General features: G+C 38.9%; 1 protein-coding gene and 1 pseudogene across 9 annotated transcripts in view; one reads left to right on the top strand and one right to left on the bottom strand.

The window, feature by feature from the left end:
* PPP1R12B (protein phosphatase 1 regulatory subunit 12B) overlaps window positions 1-19918 on the bottom strand; it is a 175757-nt gene that overhangs the window by 109308 nt on the left and 46531 nt on the right. For 3 of the 9 annotated variants that reach the window (XM_045536244.1, XM_045536247.1, XM_045536245.1), the window contains exons 6-14: window positions 19706-19780; window positions 17848-17927; window positions 16912-17051; window positions 13573-13685; window positions 10652-10855; window positions 9503-9585; window positions 8174-8299; window positions 5518-5700; window positions 670-852 (exon numbers count right to left, since the gene is read on the bottom strand). In XM_045536244.1, the coding sequence (XP_045392200.1) occupies window positions 670-852; window positions 5518-5700; window positions 8174-8299; window positions 9503-9585; window positions 10652-10855; window positions 13573-13685; window positions 16912-17051; window positions 17848-17927; window positions 19706-19780 (1187 nt within the window). Of the gene's footprint in view, window positions 1-669; window positions 853-5517; window positions 5701-7604; window positions 7646-8173; window positions 8300-9502; window positions 9586-10437; window positions 10856-13572; window positions 13686-16911; window positions 17052-17847; window positions 17928-19705; window positions 19781-19918 lie in introns of those variants that run through there. The other 6 variants (XM_045536249.1, XM_045536248.1, XM_045536251.1 and 3 more) reach the window with 5 other exon arrangements.
* On the top strand, window positions 14050-14297 carry LOC123626960 (annotated as a pseudogene).

Below are 19918 nucleotides of genomic sequence, written 5' to 3'. Positions count from 1 at the left end.
GCCCCATTCTCCCTTGGTCACATCTTCCACAGCTTCTCTTAATCCTGACAATCAAAAAGTTCTTCTTAGCTTCTACCTTAAGTCCCTCCTATGTCAATTCACAACTGTTCTCTCATAACTTCTCTCTAAAGAATTACAGAATACCCAGTCTCTATCCTTCTACCACATCATCACATCCTACTCATTTCCTTTTCTGGTATTCTTCTCAAATTAATTAAAACTTGATATCCCTGTGGGGGGGGATGTTAAAAAAAGAAAAAAGAAAACATGACATCCGAGCTTTATTTCTTTGAGCCTTTTATCATACTGTTACTTTTCTTTGCTGCCACAGAAGTCATCGTAAACTACTCAGAACAAAAGATTCTTCTCTGTGCTTCAAGTTCTCATCACAAAAATGCAGAAATAATGCCTAACAACTGGCTGTATCATAAGACAAATAGAAAAAGATATGCCCTGTAACCATAACAGAATAAGTGTCTACGTTAGATGATCAGAAATAACTGAGAACTGTACCCAAAATCTCCCAGAAGCAAAAGACAGAACCCAAACAGTAATATGAAGATCTATTTTCATAAATTTATTTGAGATTGGGGAAAAGACTTTACGTCTACTCCTTTATCTCCTACCTCAAAGCAGAGTCCTACAAGTACAATCAGTGACCTGGCATACCTCCTCTTCTCCCTGGCTTCCACAGAGGAGTCTGTTCCAGCAGTGGAGAGCACAGTGGCAGTTGTGACCCCATTGGCAGTGCTAGGTGGCGGGCGATTGGTGATCACACAGAGCGGAGTGCTAGAAGAGACATTGTCTGCTGTTTTCTCTGCTATCGAGTCAGCCTGGGATTTGGGAGGAATCCTGAAATCAAAAAGAGACAGGCAGAAAGAGAACGGTTAGGCATGCTGCACAACAAAGCACGGGTATGGAGACAGAAGGGTTAGAGAGAGGTTTAACTACAGAATCTTCTCGCTCAGATTTTGTTTGTTTGTTTCTTATTTTGAGCTCTTAAATCTTGAAACAGTATGATTACACATTTAGTCTGACATCCTTTGCCTGAGGACATTACATTTTATGAGATTTATTTTTTTTTTGCCCGAGATTAAAAAACAAACAAAAATCATTAGCAATGGCACAAGGCAAGATAGTGACATATGCAAGAGTGCTTTCAATGACACCCCAGTAGCATCTGGTCTTCACACACATGCACACAGAGACAGGGCCTCTTCATACATGGAAAAGTCACTTACGATATCAGTCTCCACCTGTCCCTTAATTCTTGGCAGTGGGAGCCTTTGTGGTGGTCCTCAGCCTAGATTTGACGACCATCTTCTTGGATTATCCAGAGACAATTGATAAATACTCTATAATCTCAGTATGTTTAGTTCTCCCTCACGTACTTCAGCAACTGCTCTCTCTTTCCATTTAACCAAATGCCTAATTGTCTATATTTATAACTGCCTAAGTGACAAACTGAAACAAAAACCGAACAGGATTCTATATGTAACCTTAACTATACACTTTTCAACAACAAGCTGTATAATTAAAGTCATTTACATGAAAATAAGATCTTTGTTTCTTAACAAAGAGTTGGGAGCAACCATTGGCTCTCTACCCAAAAAGCTATCATTTGTGATGTCACGGCTTGTTGCTGGGGTAACAGAGATCCAAAATTGATACTCACAGAGATGCAGAAAGCAATGAAAAGCGTGAATGCTAAAAATCTGTTTTTTCCACCTACTCCCAATTATTATCAGAAATGTTCACAAGTAGCTATAAGCTTACTTACACATTATTAGAATAAGGTTGAAAGAAATAATCAGAACACAAAAATATAAATATGGTACCTAGATACAAATACAAAAATAGAAAATTTTTAAAGATGGAAGTAGTATCTAAAAAATACAAGCTACCTCTCCAGATCAGTTAATGACTCAGAAAAAAGGTGAATTTATTTATTAGTGAATGAATGAATGGGACAGGGTCTTAATCCATCACCCAGGCTACAGTACAGTGGCATCATCACAGCTCACAGCAACCTCAAGCTCCTGGGCTCAAGCGAGCCTCCTGCTTCAGCCTCCCAAGTAGCTGAGAATGCAGGCACAGGCCACAACACCCAGCTAACTTTTTTTATTTTTTTGTAGAGATGGGGTCTCACTATGTTGCTCAGGCTGGTCTCAAACTCCTGGCCTCAAGTGATCCTCACACCTCAGCCTACCAAAGTGCTAGGATTATAGGCATGTGAGCCACCACACCTGGCCTATGTTTATTTTCTAATAAAAAAAATTGAGGGAAAACAATTCTTCAGACTTACAAGATATAAGCCTATATGAAGTACTAATAAAATTAGCCAGAAACACAGCTATAAAAAGTTATACTTATCAAAACCATACCTGAAGTTCTTTTTTAGGTTAATAACATGTTTTGGTCTTTCTATAATTTCTTACGCTGTAGAAATGCCAACGATTTAATTTTACTAAATTACATAATATGACTTTTACTATTATTTTGATATGTGGCATAATTTTACAAGTAGACTGTTAGGAGCAGAATAGGAAAAACTCTACAGTAGGGATCAGAGGCTATACAATGGAGTAGAATAAATACGGGCTTTGGAACCACTAAGGACTAAGTTTAAGATAAACTTAACCTCTCTGATCTCTTTTCATCTAAAATGGGGATATGATACAGGGCTTTTGTAATAATTAAATAAAATAATGTATGTAGAACACCTAAACTAGTAACCAGAATAAAATATAAACTCAGTGGAAATAAAATAGTGACAACATAGACAAGAGTTTTGAAATAGACAAATCTGAGTTCAAATCCTACCTTAGTTCCTCACTAGCTGTGTGACCTTGGGCAGATGATTAAGCTTTTGGTCTCTGGTTCCTCATCTATAAAATAATACTTCATATACTGGGGAGCTCATTATGAGACTATAAATAATATGTGCGTGTTTGAGACAGCTTGTTTCCTAGCCCATATCCATTGTCCCTTTCTTCCTTCCTAACAGAATTCCTATGTTAGTGAGGGCAGCAGTGACCCTAGTTAAAATCCACATTTCTCAAAGTCTCCCTGGCTGCTAGATGTATTCAATGAGATATAATATAAGCAGAAAACAAGTACTTCTGGGGAAATTCTCAGTTCAGAGGTATTCCCTCTTTGTCTGTTTCCACTTTTCCTCCTTCTTCCTGCCTACAGCCAGGATGGCTAGAACTCCAGCAGTTATTTTGGACCATGAGACAAACCATGGAAACAGAAGCCACGATGTAAGGATTGTGGAGCAGAAAGACAGAAAAAACCTGGATCCTTTAATGACTTTGGAGCTACTGTGCCAGCCCTGCCTATTTCTGGAATTCCTAAAGTGCAAGAAAAAAATAAACCTTTATCTTATTTAAGCCACTATTATTTGGATATACTGTTATGTATGAGTAAACCAAATCCCAATATAATTTTTGTACAGTACCTAATGCAATGCTTGTCACATAATGAGGTTCAACAAATGGCAGCTGTAATTATTTTCCCCCAGTTCCAGCCCTTAGTAGTTACTCAGGTAACGTCTGTGTTTCAATTTCTTCATCTATGGTGATAATATTTACTATGTCTATACAACTGGATTATTATGGGGACCTAATAAATTTCTATATAATTATACAGTATTATTATTAATAACCCATCATAAACCTGTCCCTCCTAGGTGAATTAATGATCACCACTTATTTTAGGGAAAGAAATCTAGTGAACTGACAAATATCAATCAAGCACCATCATCATCAGTGTTCTCATAGCAACATTATCATTATGAACATGTTTTTATTTTCTTTGTGTCAGTTGTAGAAACAAGACTCACAATAGGGGACCCTTTGCCATACCCCAAAGCAAAAAGGTCTCTGGCCACACATAAAGGATTAAAAACTACAGTTAAAATTACAGTCACAGTCCTGTTGTACTTTTACAATGACACTCTGCCATGCTATCCCTTAGATGAACTCGAAACCAAGAAGATACTGCCCCCCAAACACATTTTAGACAAACACACATCTCTCCCTTCTCATGCTCTTCCCAGCAAAACACTCTCATTGGCTGGAAGTTTTTAGAAGGCTGTGCGGAGGCTTTTAGAACCTATGTTACTTTTCCTTTTGATATGTTTTTGTACGAAGGCTGTCCAGAAAGTATCCAGCAATATAATATGAAAAATGGGGACGCTGACTGAAGAAGATACAAATTACAAGAAACATTGTACACAGGACAATGACGCCTCGTTCCCTTTCAAAGTAGGCACATGGGGACTTTCACACAGTTCTCCCAGCATCTCTTACCCTAACCCATACACATTCAACATTCTCAGGTGTTCTGCTCATTGCAGGCCTTCCAGAAAGTGGATCACTTTCAACAGACTCTCAACCATCTTTGAAGCATTTGTGCCACACTTCTATTTGTGCTGCACTTATTGCATTGTCCCCGATTCCTTCTGAATCATCCCAATAGTTTCCGCAGAGGAATGTTCAAGCTTAATACAAACTTTGATGCAGATTCGTTGCCCTACTTGCTCAGTCATTTTGCGTGCGACGTCCACACAGTACACGTGATCACTCAATGGCGTCTAGCGCCCCACTGACTAGAACAGTGAAGTTGTCATTGTTCACGCATGCGCATTCTAGTCCACTCACCTTGGTTGCCAGATTACATCTATGTCGAGCAAACCATTCTCGTGATATTAATAACAGCTAGATACTTTCCAGACAGCCCTCGTTTGCTATCTTCCAAAAAGACTAAATACAAGAGATTCCTACTCAAAATTACTAGAAAATTAACATAAGTAAAACATGGCAATATTTTTATTTTATTTTTTTTTTTTTTTATTTTTATTTTTTTTTGAGACAGAGTCTCACTTTGTTGCCCGGGCTAGAGTGAGTGCCGTGGCATCAGCCTAGCTCACAGCAACCTCAGACTCCTGGGCTTAAGCGATCCTACTGCCTCAGCCTCCCGAGTAGCTGGGACTACAGGCATGAGCCACCATGCCCGGCTAATTTTTTTGTATATATATTTTTAGTTGGCCAGATAATTTCTTTCTATTTTTTTAGTAGAGACGGGGTCTCACTCTTGCTCAGGCTGGTCTCGAACTCCTGACCTCGAGCGATCCACCCGCCTCGGCCTCCCAGAGCTAGGATTACAGGCGTGAGCCACCGCGCCCGGCCGCAATATTTTTAATATTTAATTTACCACAATAGTATGACCCTCAAATTGTAATCACAACTGGTAAGGTTGTTCAGAGATGAAAGCAGTCATATTTAGTTGACACCTAAACACCAAGTACAATGACACATACCCTATGATTATTCAATAAATAACTGTTGACGGGCTAACAAAAATCAAAGCAAAAGCATCCTCATTAAATTACAGACATTTTCACAGCAATTCAAACTTGCTTCTACAGCGATGAAGTCTGGTTCAAATCTCATATGTGTTTTCAGAGGCATTAACTTTGATGAGTGCAACTCAAATGGCTCCAAGAAGCCTTACCTGCCATGGTGTACAGATGCAGTAGTGTTTGCACTGATTGGTGCAGGGCAAGAAGAGGCAGGTTGCCACTGGCTGCCCTGAGAGGTAGATGAACCAATGGTAATGGGTGAGGTAGCAGGAGATGAATTGCGATTGGCTGAAATGTAGGGACTTGTGGGGTCACTACTTCTACCAAATGAAGCACTGCAAAATAGCACACAGTCACTTTCTTCAGGACATGCTGCTCACTCACCATTTCCCAGCACCACCTTCCCACCCAGATTGTGCACTTAAAAGAAAGAGAGGGTATGACAACTGAGAAGTGGAGTGATCAACTCCAGCTAGAGCTGGGTCACTGGCAGCAAGCAGGCAATCATCCAAAAGAGTGAAGGAATCATCACTCTTTGAAGGATGATCTTTTGGTCAATCATCCAAAAGAATGAAGGAATGTGAAGGAATAGAGATGATACTTAACCAGAGAAAGCAGGAAAGTATAGTGTATGACAAGAGTGGAGGCTAAGAAAGGGAAATAATAGGCAACAGAATAATTTCATTAGAAAAAATAATTCCCAACAAATCCAAGGCAAAAATCATGCAACCCCAAATGTCTACCTGACACAGAAATAGCACTGCAAAAGCTAAAGTAAGACCAGAGAATTTGGAGAGGTTTGGGAGCAGAGATTTAAAATTTAGAAGTAGAGAAGAGTAAAGAAGCTATGTTAAAAAATGATTTTGAGAACTGCATTTATTTAGCCCAAAGCCAAAATGCCTTTGGGAGGATTTAAAGTTTTAAGTCTAGAAAGTAATACTGTATGAGCAATGAAAGGCAATGTTTCTTTGTTTTAATGGAAGACAGGTAAGAACCAACTCAATTGTAGCAAAAAATTATCTGGATTAAAATTTAAAAAATACTTCTTGACTATGATAATAATGAGATACTTGAGGGGGGTGATCAAAACAAAAGCTATGAAGCCTTCTTTGGAAAATCAGTATTTTCCAAAAGCCATGAGATAGAAATTGCTGCCAAAAGATATGAGATGAACTAGAAAATGGAAAGTAAACCAAGGTTTGGCACAGCCGGGGAATGACAAATTTTTCCTCACACTTTCTCTTTTAAACGGCGATGGCATATGATTCTTTCCTCTTGAAAACATCAGAAGACAGAATTTTATAAAATTATAAAGTGTTTTAGGGTTATAGAAGAAGAGCTTTGGAAATCCAAGGTATGAAGCAAGTGGTAGATCTTTTCTCAGAAATTGCTCACATCACTGAGCATGCTTTCCACCCCAAATAGAGGCAGTGCTTCCCTCCTCTGTTCACCAGAACTTTGCCAAACTACAGCTATTAAACCAAATGCTTCTCATCCCATTTGCTGAGGATTTGCATCATGAAAATCAACAAATTCACCACACAATAACTCCCTGCCTGGAAATTAAATGTCAACTTTCTCTCTTTCCTAGAACATTATTTTCTTAGAAAAGTTTTCTTGTTCTTGGATTCAACCACAAGGAATAATGTATCTGGGTAGACCAAGGCCTTAGTCAAATGGGTGATAGCCTCATAAAGCCAAAAACACCTAGCTTATATAATAAAGAGTCAGCGAGATCACTGAACTCGACTTGCACACTTTCAAAGGTGAGACTTTTCTTGTAGGATGTATTTGCAGAACTAAAGAACAATAAAAGGCAACAGTGGCTGTTTGTTTTATAGCTTACTACCTCCCATGTTCCAACATTAGCTAGCTGACAAGTCCTCTTGTCAAGTGGAAATAAGTTTTGATCCCAAAGAGTTAATCGGCTCATATAGTCTATGGCCAAGGCCTGTTTCTAAGGCAGCCAACAAACCGTCTAAAAAACCTAATGATGAAGGCTATGGTGTGAGGAGGCAGCTGGAGGGGTTAAATGGAAGTGAAGAAAGAATTCAAAGTAAGCAATGAAAAACAGATTCTTCCACATCAGCAGCAAAGTTCAAATTAAAATATTAATTAAGTATATTTCATAGCATAATGGCTCTGGCAAAGGTGCTTTGTTTGCTGGCTAGTACGTGGCAAAGAAAGTAATTGCAGAAAAGGGAGTATAGATGAGAAAAGAGGAAGGAAACCCATGTACCTTCTCTGCACCAAACTTGCGAGTTTCACATCTTGATGGATCTGAGGGCCATTAGAGTCATAAAAAAAAAAACAACTCAAGTCCCTAAATTAACAAGCTTCAATATGAAACTTCTTTAATGCAATAGAAAACTCCCCATTTCCCTCCCCTCACCACCCTAAAATGTTCCCCGCCTTCCTCCCCCCAAAATACAACTTGAGATGAGAACTACTCTAGTTTTAGAAAAAGGAGAACCAGCTAACTGGACAAGGATGATTTAAATTCAGCCTTGCCCAGAGATTACTAGAAGTCACTTCTCATTGAAGATTTTAATAGGACTGAGAGAATGGAGTATAAAGCCAGATCTGTAGTGAGAATTTGGAATTAGCTTACTTTAATTCAGTTATTAAGAAAATTAATTAATTTTAATTTTAAATTAGTCAAGATGTTAGTTCCAAGAAATCTAAAAGTAATTTATTTTTTGATTCCTTTTTGTGATGCTAATTGGATATTAAAAAGCATGCAATTATTACCCATATTCCCATGGCCAGAGTGAATGAAAATCACCCCCACCCCTTTGAGCCTGGTACCTTTTCAGGTAGGTTGATACATAGGTGGAAGGAGCAGTGGTCTGTGGGGTTTCATTTCCCTTTGCTTCATCCCTCCACAGCTGCCGGGTGTAGGAGCCACTCCTCACTAGATTAACAGCTGATTCTCTGCAGGGGCATGAAAGGAAAACAAAATGCTGATTCTTACCTCTAGTTTTTGTCCATGATACAATGCAAACAGGGAGAGAAGAGCCAGATAGACAAATCGTAACATGGTTAAAGAAATGGACACATTTTTCAGGTGATTCTCTGTTTTATATGCCTGTTTTCTGTACAGATGGTGAGTATCACTGTTTGCTTTCTTTTATCAGCTCCAAAGCCAACTAAACAGGTACCAAATTCTTCATGTCAAAGGTTTCTAACCTTTTTGTAATGAGAAATCACTTCTGTTCCTCATTTAAAAAATGCCTTGCAGTCAGTCCCCAGTAGTAGGTGGCTCATCAGTTAAGCAGAGAGGCGAGTGGTGAGGAAAACAGAAAAGTCTGTTACCCAGAGATCACCAGGGAAAGAGGTTACTACAGAAGAAGAAAGGGGAAAAAGACTTGCTAGAAGCCTCTTTAGCATTATAAATGAAAAAACATCCAAGAAGGGGCTGTAGTAGGATTTTTGATCCACAATTGATGACTCAGGGTCTTTGCTACAAAAGCTATGGGTCTCCATACTTCACAAGGTTCTCTAGAGCAGTCCTTCTCAATTTCTAACATGTATTTGAATAACCTAGAGAATTTTGGTACAATGCAGGTTCTATTTTAGCAGGTCTGGAGTGGGGCATGGGATTCTGCAGCTCTAACACGCACCCGGGTGATGACAATACTGCTGGTTGGAGGACCACACTTTGAGAAGAAAGGTTCTAGATCAGATTCTTCCCTGAGATGCAGCAATACTTCAAAATCTCTATATTCATTAGGAAGATTTTAATTTTACCCACTTACAAATTAGAAGTTGCACAATTCAATTAAATAACATTATTTTTAGTTTACTATGTGGTAGGCACTGTGCTGGTACTAGGGGTCCAGACAGACGTAGACCCTACCTTTACAGAGCCTGCTGGTGGCCTAAACCAATCCACACTCAGGAGGGTCAGGGAGACTTTCTAAAGACAGTGAGGTCTAAGCTGGAGTTGGAATTTGAAGGGTGAAGAACTGGCAAAAGCAAGAGTGTAAGGGCTGAGAGGTGTTCTAAGCAGAAGGAACAAACAATTCATAATGTGCAAAGGACATCTGTGAAAAAAATGCAGAGAAGTAATGGCCAGGAGATGATTACACCCCGCACAGCTACAGATGACTGTCTTTTGGCCTGTATTAAGATTACCTGTTCTCCTTTTCTTCAATGTCGCTTGTGCTGCTCAGTCTCCGAGGTGCTAGTGAACTAAAATAGCTTCTGTTTTCTCTCTCCTGTAAAATAAAAACAAGCAAAGCACAGGAAAGGTATAATATTGACATAGCGTAAAACATTTTGGGTAAAAAAAACCTTAATATACCCTATATAATCTTATTTCTGGATTCAACATCAATTTCATTTTGAGTAGTATTATAAAAGGTCAGCTTTCAAAAGCTTATTCCTAACTTTCCTCCATTAAAAAACAGTATGTAGGGAAATAATTCTCATAAGAAAAGTCAGGATGATCAAATAAAGAAAACAGCAGCACAAATCACATGCAGCAGCAGCTCTGCCAAGACAGAGGGGAAGCCTTTGAAAAGCCACAAACAGAAAGCTCCACTCTAATGTTCTTCATGAAATAAGCCTTATATAGTCACCAGTATATCTTTTCCTTGAAATGCAGTTTTCTTAGGGACATGCACAATAAATATGCAACCAATATCCTCAGCTCTCTGAGTAGTCTCCAGAAATGCAATATAAAGCAAGAGGACTATGATTACAAGGAATACCTGACCCCAGAGAAAAGCACTAAGTGAACCCTATAAAACCTGGAACCCAAAGTGAATAAAAATTTATTAATCTTAGATGAATATATAGATGAACTGTTTGTAAAGTTAGCCTGACCATACTTCCAAATTAGTTAAAAATGACAAGTTAAAACAATTTTTCCTAAGTGCTAATTTGCCTGAGTTTCATCAGGATTCAAAGCCCAGCTAAGGAACTTTGCTTCTAAACATCAAAAAAGAAGTTTCTGGTATTGGTTCAAAGAATCTTTTAGGCCATATCCAAATTTTCATGGTTCTGATCCATTTTATGCTGTAGGTAACTGGGTAAGGAAGAATGAATGTAAAGGTAAGTCAAAAGGAAAAGCTATTCTTAAAGCTTTTCTTTTGTGGCCAAGTAAATAATAGCAAGCAAATAGCTACTTGATTGAACTATCAATGTGCTTGTTTCCCTTTAAAGGCTTTGTACTTCCAGAATCAACTTAGGAACTAGGAAATATCTGCATTTGTTCCCGAGGTTGAATTTTCATGGAAGAAAACTGCCTTAGAATTCCTCCACACCCTGCCCAGACTGCACCTTATCTTTGTTGTCCAGCAGAGCGGAAATCCGAGGGCTTGACGAGGAGCGGGAGATGGAAGAGCCTCGGTCCCTTAGAGCTTCCCTGGAATTGGCCACCTCACTCAGCATGTTGTGGCTGCCGGTTTTTCTGAGTCCCAATCTCCACGAAGAAGGAGATTCATCTTTGGGCTCTTCTGACTTGTTAAAAAGGCTGGAGGAGAACTATGAAGGATGCAAAGAAAAGGAAATGTCCTGATGATTCTTTGTCAGCTTATTTGCCTTTTCCACACTTAACTAAGTTCAGTGAGGCGACATAAGGCAGTACAAGAAGAATAAATACATGGCAGGCTTCCTGCCAATGTTCCCTTCCTCACCTGGCAAATGCTAATAACCTCTCAAGGCTCTCTTTCTCCCTAAGCCAGAAATAGCCTCAGATTCTTAACACAATGCTCCTACCTGACAGAGTTGCTCTGAGAAATTAAACACCATTTGTTCTCCCTGCGCAATTAGTACTGACCTAGAACATCAGCAGACTGTGTTCTAGTAATACATCTTCTCTTGACTCACCGTGTAACTGAAAATAAGATACTTTACTTCTTTAGGTTTCAACATGCTCATCTGTAAAATGGTGATAATGAGCTTAATTCCTCCTTGTAATATGTGGAAAGTGGAAAAAACAAGACGAGCTAATATATAAATACACTTTAAGGTACTGTGACGAGCTGATTTAATACCAATAAAAATAATAGAAGATACTCCACTCAAATTCTAATTGCTACTTTCAAGAAAACTTATTTGATCAGGGCAGCAGTTCTAAGGGTTTTAGATTTCACTGAACAGCAAAATAAAAATAAAAATAAATTAGAGGTCAAAGGTTTGCCATCTTGTTTATTTTGCCAAAAGAGACCAAAAGATGGTCTTCTTTATTTTGCCAAAAGAGGGTCTCTTTTTGAATAACCCATTATCACCATCATTTCATTAAAAAAGAAACTTTAAGGACCAAACATAGTGGCTTATGCCTATAATCCCAGCACTTTGGGAGGCGGAGGCAGGAGGATCACTTGAGGCCAGGAGTTCAAAACCAGCCTGGGCAATACAGCAAGATCCCTTCTCTACAGAAAATTTAAAAAAATAGCCAGGTGTGATGGCACACACCTGTAGTCCTAGCTACTCAGGAGGTTGAGGTAGGAGGATTCCTGAGCCCAGGAGTTTGAGACTGCAGTGAGCTATAACAACACCACTGCACCAGCCTGGGTGACAGTGAGACACTGTGTCTCAGAAAAGAAAGCTTTATGGAAAGCTTACATTGTCTTTAATTATCTCATTTGCCATAAACCAGGAAAGCATCACAGATTAGTATTAGCCCAAAGACTAGTTTGGGGTATAACTGGTCTTTGGAACACAAGCCAACAGCCCCTTTCTGAGGTCCAGGGATCTTTGCAACAAGGCTTGGATCTTTTTCCCAATACTAGGCCCCTTTATCACTGCCTGATATAGTGAAAACCAATAAAAACATTAAATCACTCATCTCTAACTCATACTCAGATTTTCTCTTTTCATCAGTCATCTGAATATACACATTTATGTATTCCTTCTGGCTTTGGAGGCTCAACTATGTCTGCTTTTTATAAGCTACCATGATTCTAAGGAGAAAAAATGCCTTTCCTAGCATTACTGTAGCAAAGTGGAATAAGTAAATATGTGTGCTTGTATTTTTTTTTAATTTAGTATTTTTTCTTTTAAAAAAGTAGGAAGTCTAGTCATCCCTAGTACAAATAAATGACTGGATAATGAGTGAGGACTGCATTCTACTTAAACTTCTTTAACGATTCACAATGTTGCTTCTAGGAATAAGTAGTGAGGCCTGTGTTCCCTCATTTCCACAAGGATACCATAAGACCATCTTTCCAATTCATGAGGTGCTAAGAAAATCAATAAGTTAATATCTGTAAAACCACAGGGTTTTTTCAACAGCTTCATTCCAAAGAACTCAGATCAATTATTAACCTAAAAACTAATTTTATACTTTATAGAGCAGGGTCATCATTCAACTCTGTCTCACTGAATAGAAGCCTACAGATTCTTAGAGGCTTGCACAAAGTTACAAAGGGAGGTGCCTCTGGTATTTCAACAAGTTCTTTCTTCTCTACTCTCTACCTTTCATAAAGGCTTTACTCAGGAATGATTTTAAAGGTGAACTAGGAAAAGGAGAATAATATCAAAATAATTAATGCTGGATGCGAGATATCTTCCTAACCCAGTCCAAACTTTACATATAGCTATCTTCAGATAAAAAGAAAATAGGCAAATGACAAAATTGCTTCAGTCCCAGGCTTCTCTACCCTGTTATCTTAACACATCCCAGCCAAATTTGCCTGGTGATAGTTTTACAGGTTTTTTAGGGGCGATGTTATGGACTGAATGTTTGTGTCCTCCCAAATTCATACATTGAAACCCTAATCCCCAGTGTGGCTGTATTTGGAGATAGGGCCTGCGAGGAAGTGGTAATGGTTAAATGAAGGCAAAAGAGTGGGGACCGAATCCAATGGGGCTGGCTCTCTTTATAAGAAGAGTAAGAGACACCAGAGCTAGCATGTGCTTTCTCTCTCTCTGTCTCTGTCTCTGTCTCTCTCTCTCTTCCCCCCACCCCCATGTTAGGACATAGCAAGAAAGCAGCTATCTTCAAGCCAGGAGGAGAGCCCTCACCAGAAACTGAATTGGCTGGTACCTTGATCTGGGACTTCCCAACCTCCAGAACTGTGAGAAATAAATCTCTGCTGTTTAAGCCACAGTCTGTGGTATTTTGTTATGGGAGCAGACTACGACACACAAGAATGTATCATTACTGTTTTGCAGGAATGTATCTTTAAGGCCTTTCTAAGTGTGTGTTATTGCAGTGGGGTGAAATATAACACCCGAATTAATTCCAAAGTACTCACTCTCCTGGCAGAAGAGGCAGAGAAGGTATTCTGAGCTGGTGGTGGTATCTGCTCCGTGACACGACTCTTATTTTCAGAGTTGGAATGGTTGACAATGGCTTCTGGCTTTTTATCTGTTATTTAAGACAAGAGAAGCAACAAGTGCAAGTAAGAAAATCTTATCTTTATGTGTATGTTTTTTTCTCCTAATAGAATAGGTTTGTCCGTTATCAAAACAGATTATTAGGCTAATTGAATACTTGGACTTAAACTAAGATGAAATTTCTGGCAAATATTGGCAGAAGAAAATAAACTCAATGGTACTCCCATCTTGGTAGGCTCCAACTCCAATTTTCACACAAAAACGGAAATCTGAAAACTATCTCCACATGACTAGTTATATCATGCATAAAATCCATCTACAGGCAGACTCAGTCCAGGGCTTGGTAGGCAGGTTTGTTTTTCTCTCAATTTAGCCTGGAGGCCTTGGCCACAAACATGCTTTGCCAGATCCTCGGCCAGCCCAGGAAACATCTGAGCTTGAGCCCCCTCTTCATATTTATTGGAGCTGGAGGTACTGCAGCAGCACCGTATGTCTGTGTCTGGCTTTGCTCAATCCAGAAGTCAGTTGGGACAGAAAGAATAACCCAGAACCCTGGAACAAACTGGGTCCCAATGATCAATACAAGTTCTACGCAGTGAATATGGATTATAGGAAACTGAAGAAAGGAAGTCCAGACTTCTAAACCAAATGTTTCACTATAAAGCTGCTTAGAATAAAGGTCTTCCAGAAGCCATCTGCACAATTTTCCACTGAACCAGGAAATATTTCTTCTCTAAATGCATAAAATCATGTTGATGTATTGTGTTGAGGATTAGACTGATTGATAAATATCTGAAACTTGAAAAAAAAATCCATCTACAATCTCTCCCTTAGGGATCTCATCCTTTTCCACAGTTTTATCTTTCATTTCTTACGCAGATAATTTTCACTGGGTTCCTACTCCTCTGAGGAGTCCCAGATTAAAGTCAGGATCTCAGGCATGTCACTTGTTAGCTATGAAACCTAATTCACCTGACCTCCTACAGTGTCAATTTCCCATTCTAAACAGTGGTGATAATAATACATACCTCAGAGTGTGGCTGTAAGGATTAAATAAAAATGTCTAAGTGTGTTGCAAAGTAAAAAGCACTACGAATGTAAAGTTTTATTACAACTCCCTACCTAGTTATAATCTTTCTTACTAGTGAATACCATTGACTGCACTTATATCTTTCATGTGACATGTATTTTATTCATGTATATATGTCTTTCTATTCCCCTACTAGGTATATTCAATGAAAAACATTTAATGCATGTGAATGCCTGTCATGTACCAGGCACTGTGCTGAGACCTGGGAGTATGATGATAAACCCAGGGTTCCTGGCCAAAATGGTGAGTGCTACAGCAGTGGTAGGTATGCAGTGCCAGAGGGCTGTGCAGTGCCAGAGGGACATAATAGGGAGTAATCATCATGGGGTGGAAGAACAGTGAAGTAGTCATTCCTTTTCAGCTTTCTATACCACAAAAACCTAAAGAAAGACTTTTTCAACCTGCTAGATCCTATACCTTCTAATAGAAATCACTCAATAAGCATTTGATGGTCTGAAATAAATTCTAAGGCATAAATAAATGTTCTGGAGCAGGAAAGGTCACGGCATGTTTGAGGAAATCAAACAGTTCAATTGGCTAGAATATGTTCTCACCCATACATAACATTGGAATAGTCAGCTGGAGCTAGATTATGAAGGGTGTTAAAGGCCATGTATGGTATTTGGGATTTACTCTGCAGGCAAAGACAGAGTGAGGAGGGTGAGCACAGCAGGTTGTTAACAGAGATGCAGCATGATCAAAGAGTGCTGAGGGCGTTTTCCTGCAACAGCAATGGGAAGATGGGATGCAGGAAACAAGAGGCCTGAGGCGGGAGTACCAATCACAAATGACAGTTCAGGCAGCTCCCTCCCATTTTTCTAATATCTTATTAGCTAACAAAAGTGATCTAGCACAGAGCAAGCCCTGATATTAATTCTAGATAATACTTGAAGCCTAGAACATGTAAATACTCAATAAATAATACAAATATCAAAAAGAAGCACATTTATAAATTTTGATTGGCACTACAGTAGCATTCCCAAAGCAAACTGTGCCTGATTAATAATAGAAATTCAAGTCTCAATGAATAAAAGGTCATCTCCTATTCCGCAAACTTAGCTGGTACTGTCTTCTCTATAGAACCGATAGTCTCTAATTTCCTTTGGTGACATTCAATGAGCCTCAGAGACTGAAACATGAAGAAGGACGGTATTCTCCCATAACTGAGAGAAATCATGTCAGCAAAGCTAGACCTCATCAGGAGCTGGGGCCCAGACAACAGAGTGAGTTAAATAACTTCATTATGGGTAGGCCGGCTATGGCAGAGTTCAGAGGAAAACACAGACTCCATTATAAACTTAACGTGTGACCCTTTCCCCTCTAACTTGGTCTGCTAGTGGAAATATTTCATCTTATCATGGACTCAAATTTGGAGAGATAATATGCCAGTGAATGTAAGGCGTACGTACCATAAAGTCCTAGTTTATCGCTAACTTCCAATTACCTTCGAGAACTGTTCTGCTGCAGTTGAACCTCTATGCAGTAAAAACCAGTATCTTTTTTCTCAGTGTTTGCCTGACTATAAATGAAATCCTGTGGGTTATTTTATGGCTTGTTGGTCTGATAATGTTCAACACCTCACTCTCACTAGTGCTGTTCCTGTTTTGTTAAACAATAAACTTAAGTAGCTCCATATGATGTTTATGTTATCAATAATAGTCATAAAGGGAAATGTGGTTTTGTTCCTTCCTTGATCCCCTACTCAGAAACTGAAGGAGCTTCACATAATAAGGGGAAAAAAATTTAGGATTCTGTTTGGGGAAATAGACAAATCTGAGAACTAAATGCAAATTTTCACTAGTTGTTTTAAAGCATTTGACTGTAAGAGCATCTGCAAGATTTCACCTTCCCTGCCTCTCAGCACACTCACTTTTTGGAATCTGGTCTCTATGCCATCTACCAACCTGAGGTCAGGGCAATTGGCTCCCTCACGTGAGAATTCTTAGTGCACCTTATCATATGGCTACATAGAAATTGGTAGATATATTCTAACATAGCTCACAGCTTTTACAACCAAGTCATCACTAGTAATTTGATATCTCATCCTTGAAAACTAAACTTTGATCTCTTTTTGGAGCCCTCTGAGGCCTGGCTAGCTCTCTGACAAGCAGTAATCTCCTCACATTATAGAAATGGAGTATCTTTGGTATGAACATCTTTGCATTACCTGCCTCCTTCTCAGTTTCTGACTCAGAAGCTTCATCTTCACCTTCTTCCTCCTCTGAGCTGGAGCTGCTGGATTCTTTGTTTTCTTCCTCTATTTCTTGGGACTTGGGTGTCTCCTCCTCATAAAGTATCTTCTCTTTGCTAAATTAAAGATGACAATTTGAGTGTAATTCAGAAGTGACAGACCATTTAAGTTCACTGACAATCAGGTATAATAAAGGGAACAGGTCTATAAACCTACATTTAGAAGCAATAACAGAAACATATTCAAATTGAGAGAAATCATGTCAGCAAAGCCAGACCTCATCAGGAGCTGGGGCCCAGACAACAGAGTAAAGTTAAATATCTTCACTATGGGTAGGCCAGCTATGGCAGAGTTCAGAGGAAAACACAGACTCCATTACTTTTTATAACTATGTGGTCTGGACCCTTGGTTTTTGCAGATTAAGGTTTAATATTTGACATTAGAGAATGACTCAAGGAGATCTGGCCTGTTTAACATACAGAAAAAAGAACAGCTATAAATTTTGATGATGATGGGGCCAATAAATATTAAAAAAAAATCATTTAACAAATGTTTATCGAGTACTTATTACATGCCAGGAATCATGCTAGGCACTGGCAAACAAAACAAACATGGTCCCTGAGCTTACAGTATGGTAAAGGGAGAAGTTGGGACTAAGAAGCCCTAAGCTAGGATTTCAAAAACTGTTTCACACAGTCTCAATTAATTGCTAAGTTTATAACATGTTCACCCATCCTCAGTGTCTGTCCCACGTATCAATGCCACCTCCTTGCCCGGCCAACTTTCCCACATGTTTATAGATCATTCGGCTAAAGTCAAACACAGAGCTTCTTCACTGTATAAATTCTAAAGTTAAATATGACACCCATACACAGCAAAGCTCATCCCATTCCTTAAGCCTCAATGTCTTACTTCTTAAAGAGTCCACTGTGCAATTTGCTGTTCAGGTCTGACTCAATGAGTTTATTCCGTGTCTCCTTTTCACTTCGCAGCTGGAAATTGAGAAAATAGGAGAAAAAGGGAAGATGTTTACTGTTGATGAAAAATCAGCAGAGGAACCAAAATCATACTGTCATTTTGAAGAAAGGACCAACACCAAAGAGGTAGAGGGGGGAACAAAGAAAAAGAGAAACACATCAGTTGGATCTCCTTGGAAGGTAATGACAGAGGAAAACTCTCATCCAAGGCAGAAGAGAAAAAACCATAGTGTTAGACCTTCAATAAAACTGCCCCTATCAAATATCCAAACCCAATCTTCAAAAAAAGGCCTAGCTTCTGAAGGATAGAAAGCCAGAAGGAACTTGAAAGAATTCTTTTTGATCCACATAGTGAAATCAGTTGGCAACAGTTCTAAAGAGAACATAGGTAACCAAGTGGAAAATAAGCCCTTAAAGAAAATGGTCTGGAATCAGGATGCATGCTCTAGACAAAATGTATTTATATCCCTGGAACCCAAAGTTATGCAACGGGCAAAGATAAGTACCATTCCTATTAGTGTAGAAAGTTATTTAGTGAATACTGTTATTTATGTTCAAAAACCTAACTATGCTAGGTAAAAGATACATAGGGACTCTCTATACTATTTTAGCAACTTCTATGTGCGTTTAGAATAAAAAGTTTTAAAAACTACAATAACTATGCAGAGTATACATCTTGTATTAGGCAGGCTGTTGCTGCTAAATAACAGCACTTACACTGTATTTGGAAAATACTAGCTTTTAGTGATCCTGATTGCTCAATAAAGAAAACAAAATGGACTAGAAATTGTGTTTGTCTGAGCTTTATGTAAGTGACTTTCCCACTGAGCCTTAAAATAACCAGAATCTTCGCTGTACCAGTCCAGGTATGATGCTGAACACACCTGAGGTTAGTTATGGTTGATTTATCCTATCATTGAGCTATACAGTTCTTTGATTCAGAACTGCTGTTTCCCACATTTGTCCTAAATTACAGTTCACATGACCTGAGCCACAGCACACACAAAGGAAAAAAACAAAGAACAGCAGTGATTTTTTTCTATTCCACCTTAATGCCACTGATCTTTATTCTCCTTGCCCAAATTACTCATCTACTTTATGGGTAGAAACTGTGACTTATTCACTCTTCATCTGTATATTGGGTGGGTTTTCCATTCTGCAGGCTGTCTATGAGTATCATGCTTATGTAGCTATTCTGTACAGCACTAAGCCAAAAGGCACGTGCAACAAAACAATAAAAGATTTAAAATAAGGAGAGAAAGGAGGAGTGAATTATGGATGTTTCACAGATCTGGAATAAGTATAAATCACTGACCAAGTACTGTCCAATATCAAATGACAGGTTTAGGTTTGTGTGGGGGTGTGTTTGTTTTTTAAGAAAGAAATACATTCCTTTCTGTAATCAATGTATACTGCTTTAAATAAGGATAGCCTTTTGGTCAATAAGGAAAAAAAAACTATGAGTTGTCCTCTACTCTGGTATTTCCTATTGGAAAAAACTCTGATATGAACATACCATGTGCATTTTCTAGAACTCAAGGGTAATTGTTAGTCTTTTGTTGTTTTTAACTCTCAGCTGCTTGAAGGCTATCTTACAATGAGTAAACCTTAACAACAATGGTTTCTGGGATATTTTCTTCTAACAGACTGCTTATAGTTCCTGAAGGGAACAATTAACGTGTCTGGAATGCAGATATATCCATTTCAGCTCTCAGCAGACACAATTAAACAAGTCACTGAGATGTCTGTTGTGCTTGCAAACTAAGCTTTAAAAGTATCAACCAGAGGCTCACCACATTCTGCTTCTTCTGAAGCATCTCCAAGTGCTCCACAAGACCCTCATCAGCCACATCAAATGGTGTCTGGCCCTGGCAGAGAAAAGGAGCACCATGACTGACAGAAAACAGAAGTAGCAATCGTGGGACTTTATCAGGGAACTACTCAACATTCACTTTTTGCCTTTGATTCCAATAATAGCTGCTTCCCTAACTAATCTATCCTTTATA

This window comes from Lemur catta, chromosome 23 (assembly GCF_020740605.2).
Source record: "Lemur catta isolate mLemCat1 chromosome 23, mLemCat1.pri, whole genome shotgun sequence".
Classification (NCBI taxonomy): domain Eukaryota; kingdom Metazoa; phylum Chordata; class Mammalia; order Primates; family Lemuridae; genus Lemur; species Lemur catta.
The sequence above is the reverse complement of the archived record's forward strand: the minus strand, read 5'-3'. Positions and strand labels throughout refer to the sequence as shown.